The 8777-nt window shown below is 39.0% G+C and overlaps 2 protein-coding genes across 2 annotated transcripts; one reads left to right on the plus strand and one right to left on the minus strand.

The window, feature by feature from the left end:
- LOC106295175 (auxin response factor 5-like) lies at window positions 1-5032 on the plus strand. Its single transcript, XM_013731007.1, has 12 exons — window positions 1-729; window positions 922-1037; window positions 1129-1227; window positions 1326-1382; window positions 1754-1909; window positions 1979-2063; window positions 2137-2392; window positions 2760-2882; window positions 2989-3200; window positions 3263-4356; window positions 4441-4631; window positions 4708-5032. The coding sequence occupies exons 1-12, from the start codon at window positions 606-608 to the stop codon at window positions 4835-4837; spliced, it is 2643 nt and encodes an 880-aa protein (XP_013586461.1). The 5' UTR covers window positions 1-605; the 3' UTR covers window positions 4838-5032.
- Window positions 5033-5064: 32 nt separating this feature from the next.
- Window positions 5065-7681, minus strand: LOC106295176 (zinc finger CCCH domain-containing protein 6-like). Its single transcript, XM_013731008.1, has 4 exons — window positions 7305-7681; window positions 6671-6865; window positions 6210-6334; window positions 5065-6121 (listed from the first exon to the last, which is right to left on the minus strand). Exons 1-4 carry the CDS (start codon window positions 7362-7364, stop codon window positions 5239-5241), a joined length of 1263 nt encoding a protein of 420 aa, XP_013586462.1. The 5' UTR covers window positions 7365-7681; the 3' UTR covers window positions 5065-5238.
- Between the last annotated feature and the right edge of the window lie 1096 nt (window positions 7682-8777).

Here is an 8777-nt window from a genome sequence, read left to right on the forward strand (position 1 = left end):
AAAGAAAAAAAATACATTACATTTATGCTCATACGTTTGTATAAAATCTAGAGAGAGAGAAGAAAAATGTGGGCTTTTTCAGAGAAATAAAAAAGGAAACTTATTTTTCTTTCTCTTTTTCTCTCAGCTCCTTCTGCTTGTTTGCATCGGGAAACAAAAGAAAGAAACTGTTGGCACATTTGGTTTCTCTTCTTCATTGAAGGGTCGAATTTGTTCTGAGAAAAGAAGAGAGAGAGAGAGATAAGAGGCAAAGAGCCCCCACAAGAGAGACATGCTTGTCTGTGTGTAGTCCCTTTTCTGTATGTTCTTTAATCTCTCCCCTACTCTGTTTTTTTTTGTCATGTGTAAGGGTTTTGTCCTTCGAATTTGGAGTTTTCTGTAACCAAAAAGAACCAGATTCTATGACATGGCTTTGTCTTTAATTCTTCTGGTTTCTTGATTTATCTTGTATCCTGTTTGCGCTCAATAGAGCTCTTTGTCTCCCTCCTGGTTACGAAAAAATAATAAAAATGAAGACTTTGTTAAAAGAAAAAAATAGTCCGAGTCTCGCTTAAAGCCTAGTGTTGAGTGTGGGAGAGACAAACAGAACATAACATCCTCTACACATGATGGCTTCATTGGCTTGTGTTGAGGAGAAGATGAAAACAAATGGTTTGGTTAACGGAGGAACAACAACAACATCTCAATCTACTCTGCTTGAAGAGATGAAGCTGTTGAAGGATCAGTCAGGTTTCATCTTCTTTCTTCCTAAATATTTCGCACTTAATTTTTTTTCTGAGAAATTCTCTCAAAATACTTTCTTTGTGGGTTTACCTTTGTTATGACATTCCTAAGAAATAAACTTAAAAAAAGTTTCAAAATTCACTCCATTATCTTATATTGAAGTCTTACTCACTTACCCTGAAATTTTTGGTTTGGTAGGAACGAGAAAGCCGGTAATAAACTCGGAGCTATGGCACGCTTGTGCAGGCCCTCTGGTTTGTCTTCCTCAAGTTGGGAGCTTAGTGTATTACTTCTCACAAGGTCACAGTGAACAGGTAACTTTGTGTGTGTGTGTGTGTGTGTGTTTATTAACAACAAACACAGAACTTGCAAGCTCTTGTTCAAAGGTTAGATTTTTTGAATCAGGTTGCTGTTTCAACCAGAAGGTCTGCAACAACCCAAGTTCCTAACTACCCAAATCTTCCATCTCAGTTGATGTGCCAAGTCCATAATGTTACCCTTCACGTATGCTTCTTTAAAAAACTTTATCTGGAAACAAAAAAAACTTTATCTGGAAACAACTTTAATTTCTCCTGACAATGAGCTTTGTTTCATTTTGATAGGCAGACAAAGACAGTGACGAAATTTATGCTCAGATGAGTCTACAACCTGTTCACTCTGTAAGTTAAAACCTCTTGTTCCTTTTTATAATCCACTGCTTAAGAGAATGTATTTTAGATTGATTTTAGGGCAAATCTCCAAAATAACACCTTTCTAAGTTTATCCTTTGAAAATTTTAATTTTTTTATTTTTCAAAATTTGAAATCTTATCCCCAAAAATTCATTTCTCAAATCTAAACCCTCTAAACCCTAAACTCTAAACCCTAAACCCTAAATCCTAAACCCCACCCTTTAACTCTAAACCCTAAGTTTATGACTTTTGATAAAACATTAAGTGCTATTTTTGTGACTTTTGACTTGAGTGCTAGTTTGGGAACAAAAACTTGATTTAGCGCTATTTTTGTCTTTTTCTCTTGATTTTATGTATCAGGAGAAAGATGTGTTCCCAGTACCAGACTTTGGACTATTGAGCAGAAGCAAGCACCCAGCTGAGTTTTTCTGCAAAACGCTTACTGCGAGTGATACAAGTACACATGGAGGTTTCTCTGTGCCACGTAGAGCTGCAGAGAAGCTATTCCCACCGCTGGTGAGAGTCTCTCTTGCATTTGTTTATTGTGCTTCAATTGCTTCTTATATGATGTATTATATATTACAGGACTACACAGCACAGCCTCCAACGCAGGAGCTTGTAGTTAGAGATCTTCATGAGAATACCTGGACATTTCGCCATATCTATCGAGGTAAAGCTTTGATTTGTCTCTCATTGTATTATATTCAGTTGATATTGAGCTCAGTTGTTGGTTGTATTCTCAGGGCAGCCAAAGAGACATCTCCTGACAACAGGATGGAGTTTGTTTGTTGGCTCAAAGAGACTGAGAGCTGGAGATTCTGTTTTGTTCATCAGGGATGAGAAGTCGCAGCTGATGGTTGGTGTGAGGCGAGCTAATCGCCAACAAACAGCGCTTCCTTCATCTGTTCTCTCAGCAGACAGTATGCACATCGGTGTCCTAGCTGCTGCTGCTCACGCAACTGCAAATTGCACTCCTTTCTTGATTTTCTATAATCCAAGGTTTGCTAAAAAGCATCTCTAGTTCTCAACTAGATAAGACATTCTCACTGCCGGGTTATTCGGTTTTTGGTTAGTTCGGTTCAGCATAAAATTTACCAAATTAACCTGAAACAAAGTTTGGTTCGGTTTCTGAAAATCCTATCGAAGTTCTTGATTTTGGTGTAATTTTATTAAAATTTCAGATAAATTCGGTTATTTTTTGGTTATTTTGGTTCAGATTTTTGGTATGGTTTGGTTAAAAAGAAAACTAAATTAACTGATTGCCGAAACGAACCGAATTAACCAAAATTTTGATTTGGTGGGTTCAGTTCGGTTCATAATCCTTTTCTCACGTGACTAAACAAGAGCTTATGGTGTATGTTTTCAGAGCGTGTCCAGCAGAATTTGTGATCCCTCTAGCTAAGTACCGGAAGGCTATATGTGGATCTCAGCTCTCAGTTGGTATGAGGTTTGGCATGATGTTTGAAACTGAGGATTCAGGGAAACGTAGGTAAGTGATCCTCTCTATAACCACAATCTACCTATCAAATTTGGATTTGGTTGTTAAGTTTTTGGATGTGTAATATATATATATATATATATATATATATATATAGATACATGGGAACCATAGTTGGAATCAGCGATATGGATCCGTTGAGATGGTCTGGTTCTAAGTGGCGTAACCTACAAGTTGAATGGGATGAGCCTGGATGTAACGACAAACCTAATAGGGTCAGTCCATGGGATATTGAAACACCTGAGAGTCTCTTCATTTTTCCTTCTCTCACCTCAGGACTCAAACGTCAGCTCCATCCATCTTACTTTGGTAAGTTTAAGAGATTAGTTTATCTGATTTGCAGCATTATTAACCGTTGTGAGATTTTGCAGCTGGTGAAACCGAATGGGGTAGCTTGATCAAACGTCCTCTAATCCGTGATTCCACAAATGGGATTCTGCCTTACGCATCATTCCCAAACATGGCTTCAGAGCAGCTTATGAGAATGATGATGAGACCTCACAACAACAACAACAACAACAACCAGAATGCATCCTCTTTCATGTCTGAGATGCAGCAGAATGTTTTAATGGGGCATGGCGGTTTACTAGGAGATATGAATATGCAGCAGCAACCAATGGTATCTGAGATGGTGCGACCAGAAAGCAAGCTGACTGTGAACCCATCTGCTTCCAATACAAGTGGCCAAGAACAGAATCTGTCACAGAGTATGAGTGCTCCTCCAAAACCTGAAAAGCCAACTCTCTCTGGCTGTAGCTCTGTGAGAGTCAACCATGGAAATGAGCAGAAGTCAGTGGAACAGGCTAGCCAGGTGAGAGCAGTCGCTGTGTGTAATGAGTCAGCTTTGTCTCCATTACAAGCTGATCCATCTCCTGACACAAGTCAACAGATATATCCACCACAGTCTAATGGATTCTCTTTCCTGGAATCAGAAGAGCTGACATCACAAGTCTCATCCTTCCAGTCACTAGCCGGATCATACAAGCAACCACCAATGCTAACCTCCCAGGATTCTTCAGCTGTTGTGTTGCCTGATTCAACAAACTCACCGCTGTTTCACGATGTGTGGGACAATCAGCTAAAGTTTGACCAGTTCAGTCCCTTGATGAATCAAGACCTTTATGGTTGTCAGGATAGCACAACCAGCAACATTCTAGATCCTCCTCCACTCTCAAACACAGTTCTTGATGACTTCTGTGCCATCAAAGAAGCCGATTTTCAGAATCATCACCCTTCTGATTGTTTGGTCGGGAACAGCAACACTAGCTTCGCTCAAGATGTATCACAGATCACATCTGCTAGCTTTGCAGACTCAAAGGCCATTTCTCGCCAAGATAACTCTGGAGGAACTACTGGTACGTCTTCAAGCAATGTTGATTTTGATGATAATAGTCTGCTGCAGCAGAATAGTAAAGGCTCATGGCAGAAACTTGCTGCAACCCCTCGTGTCCGAACCTACACTAAGGTAACCAACCAACTCTTGTTTCCTTCCACTAAGCATACATTTTTCTCAGATCATCATCTGACATGGAACTTTGGTTTTTGGTAGGTTCAAAAAACCGGGTCAGTTGGTAGGTCAATTGATGTCACAAGCTTCAGAGACTACAGGGAGTTGAAAACTGCAATTGAGTGTATGTTTGGACTTGAAGCATTACTCACTCGTCCGCAAAGCTCAGGATGGAAGCTTGTGTATGTTGATTATGAGAGTGATGTTCTGCTTGTAGGAGATGATCCATGGGAGTAAGTGCCCCTCTCTCTTCTATGATTCCAATTAAAGTAACCTCACTTTATTTAATACCCTTTATCTATTGTGCAGAGAGTTTGTGGGATGTGTAAGGTGCATAAAGATATTGTCGCCAACAGAGGTTGAGCATATGAGTGAAGAAGGAATGAAGCTTTTGAACAGCGCTTGCATAAATGATCTCAAGTCTTCTGTTTCTAAATGATGTAGCAATATTAAAAATTAGATGTGTTAAGGAGAAAGAGAGAACCATCTTGTTGTTCCAATTTGAAACCTGCAACTATTTTAAGGTTATTTTTAGTAAGGAAAAAGAGAGAATCATCTTGTTGTAACATACAACTTGTAAGCTTTGATGTGTTGGTCTTAAAAGGGGATGAATAGATCAATAGTTTAGCTTTTACTCTGTTACCTAAAAATGATAAAAGAGTTGCATTGAAATTCATCTCAAGAGGTACTCAGCCGATTAATTCTATTATTTTTTTGTCAAAACAAGAAATAGTTTCAAAAGTAATTGAAACTTATATAGCAAGAAAGGAAAGAAGAAAATTGCTCTGCTGCTAACATCAAGGAGGCAAACAGATGATGGTGGTTTTGCTAACTTCTGCTTCAGACCCTGTCAAATCTCATTCTTTTTGCACTTTGCATCTCAGGATTGTTGTTGATATTCCTATTATTGTTAACATTCCTCGGCTGGTAAGCTGCTGTAGCATCGTGCTGGAATAAACAGTTAGCTCCATTGCGACAACCCCTCGAGGTGTTGAAGTACATGCACGGCTTCATTATCTTGGGTTTTGAATCCCTTGGCCTATTGCTATTTACTATCTCAGGGTTAGGTCCTCCTCCTCCTGCTCCAGGTTGGAGGCTGTAACGATAACCACCTAGATGTTGTTGCACTGGCAGCGGCGGCGCCTCTTGTCTTTCCCCTCCATGTTGCTGTATCAGGCTCTGGTAATAACTAGCATCTCTTGCTGGTGGTGGTGGTGCACCATAGTTGGACTGGTCTGAAGGAACTTGACGAGGATAGACTATGGGAGGAGGAATATGGGATACCGCTGGCTGAGGGTTATATTGGCCATTTGAACAGGCAGGTGTCGTGGCGGTGGCTACCACTCCATTGGTTTCATGTGTTGCGTTGGAGGAGACTGAAGCTGCACTACTACCACAATTTGCAACAAGATTCTCCACCATCTTAGGGTTGCTTAGGATTTTGATAAGCAAATATTTGTCTATCATGCTGCCGCCTTGTTCTTTGCTATTTGAAAGTGCAGCTAACGCAGCCATTATTTCTGACGCTGCAGGGAGAGATGAAGAAGTCGATGTGTTCTCATTGGTTATTGATGGCACTGTTCCCACATCCACGCCAGATTGGGTTGGGAGTTCAGATGCTGTATCCGCCGCCACGTCGTCATCTTCTACAACTAGAATGGGTATGACAAGGGTTTGCTGATCATCATAATCTGAGGTGTCAACATCAGCTGGAACCCAAGGGCTAGAAAAGACCCAGCCCAAGTCAGAAAAAAAAGAGTAAAAAAGATATGCAAAATGTATGTGTTATAAGTAGGGTGATAGATCCGGACTTAGGAGGAATAGATGATGCGCCAGGATAGAATGCTTCAAGAACTCTCAGTTCCCTCTGGTTTTGCGCCTCAGCTTCTTTGCTTTCGTCCCCTGCAACCATTCTCCATTCATCATCTAGCAGAATCTGCAAGAGCGCATGTTATTCCAGGTTAAACATACCTCACTGCCATATAGATCGCTAAACATATGAACATCCCCAACTAGATTTAACAATAAATACAAACTAAAATCACTTTACCACCATATTATTTCTATGCTTATCAATTTAATGGATCATTGAGATTTGGTTAGACAATTAATTTAACTTTCAGAGGAATAGAGGAAAATATATAAACTATTAAGTGTAAAATATATTGCCATTCTTAGGGGGGATTGCAGTTTGTACTTTCAAAGATTTAATGATTCTAGGTAAAAAAAAAAAAAAAAACAAGGCTTTTAAGAGTGCAACCAACAAGCTCACCTGGACAGAGCATTGCCACTTAATTACTGGGATGTCTGATAACTTAATTGACTCATTTGGAGAAAGCAGTCCACCGAAGCCAGGTGGCAGATTATCATCACTTAGATGTGCAGCCCCTGATGATTTCGCTTGAAAGTGGTCTTGAGATTCTGATCCAACTTGTGAAGGTGAATCCTCTGATATGAAGAGCCGTACCTGCTCAACATGAAAAAACAGATTGTCAGTTGACATGAACCACAGGGAATCTTGATCAAATCAAGCCAGTCAGAAACTCGTCTCGTATTAGACCTCAAAGAGGAAACACTACATACACACAAAAACATGACCATTGGAGCAGCTATCTAGAACATGCAATCCAAAGAGAGTAAAAGGAAAGGCTTTGTCACCATTAACGAAAGAAACAATCAGTGTGGTAATGTATAAGACAATAACTTCATAATCCATGAAAAACGGAGCACATGTATAAACACTATATAAAGAATGAAAGTGTCTTGCTGCTCAAATCATTATCATGAGCGCAAGAACAACAACAGAAAAAAAAGCAGCACATTTCTTCTGCAATTCCAGTCATCATTTGCAATCAATTAATTAACAAAAACAGACATCAACCACATTCTGTCTTTTTTTTTATTACCTGACAAAGTTTAAAATCTGGGGGCCAAGAGACCCTTTTGGATTTGTGCAATGCCCTCATTAGTTTACTTTACACTTCGCTCACTTCTTTTCAAATCTATAAAAAAATTATTTATTTTTTTCAATTCGGAAACGTCCAATTATTTAATCAAAGCTCTTTTAGATTGAACCAGTCATCATCGTGTTCTCATCCAGAAACCCTAAAAAAGAAAATCTGAGTATCGGAATTGAAGAAGAGAAGATGAGTTTGGAAAATCCAGAGAGAGATAAGAACATCTGCGAGCTAAATCCGTCGCCGGAGAGAGAGAGAGAGAGAGAGATGTGAAGCCCTAGATCCTCTGGGTTCTTCTTCTGGTCACAATCGTTGTTTTATCTGTCCCCAGGATTTTTCTTCCCCCTCCGCCTTTATACACGTGTCTTCACTGCCCTACCTTCTTCAAATGGTTTTCATTTCTCCAGATAGTCCCCTTACTTTTATTACTTTTCCATAACAGCCCCGCAACTTTTATTCTTGTTGAATATTTTAATTTCTTGTTTTGGAAACCAAGTCAATACATTCTCAATTTCATTGACTCAACAGTATGGCTGAAATAAATCTTAGGGTGAATCACGACGATTTACATTCAATACCACATAACTGGTAATTAAAATTATTACCATAATTTTTCAGAAAATTATTGTTAAGAAATTATTATTTCATTCAATTTTGCTCTGGTAATTATAATAAAATAAATGATCACCCATTAGTCTTCACTAGGAGTTATGTTGCTACCATAAACTTTCAAAAAATTATTGTTAAGAAATCATTTCTTTCAATTTGGCTCTTCGGTTATTGGACTAGTCTTCTTTGCTTTGCTTTTCTTCATTAACAGGTGTGTTTTTTTATTGCATACCACTTTTTTGGTCAAATGTTGTATACCATTTTAGTGGTAATCTAGTGGTAAAAAATTTAAGGCATTTTGTTAATCCATCTGTTCTAAATTTAATTTTTACTGGAGTAAAATTGCTGCCATTCGGTTAGTTTAAATTTATATTTTAGTCAATGCATTTTACGTTATATTCTAGTAACAGACTACCTAACTGAGTCGCTTGTGACATAGGGTCTCTTCAAGTTTTTAATTGGCCAAGTGGGTCGCTGAAAGTTTTTATTGTCGAAACGGGCCGCTAAGGGGGAGAGAAATAAATCGGTGACGAATTTGGCATTATGACCCGTAATGTTCTGGGCCGTGACCCATGAAACTCTTGAAAGTGACCCAGACGAAACGACCCTAAGACTTAGCGACCCAAGCGGCCCAGAAGTTTCCGCACGTGTGAGTTCGAGATTATTATTTTTTTTTTTGGGTGACCGGGAGCAAAGGTTAAAGGTAATATTAACCATTCCTTTTCCCGCCGTTCACTGTTTTCTGATATTTGTGGTAATATTAATTAAACTAATATGTTATAAAACGCTAACTGGGTAATGGTGAGAAGCAGC

The sequence above is a fragment of the Brassica oleracea genome, chromosome C5, assembly GCF_000695525.1.
Source record: "Brassica oleracea var. oleracea cultivar TO1000 chromosome C5, BOL, whole genome shotgun sequence".
In the NCBI taxonomy this organism is placed as follows: domain Eukaryota; kingdom Viridiplantae; phylum Streptophyta; class Magnoliopsida; order Brassicales; family Brassicaceae; genus Brassica; species Brassica oleracea.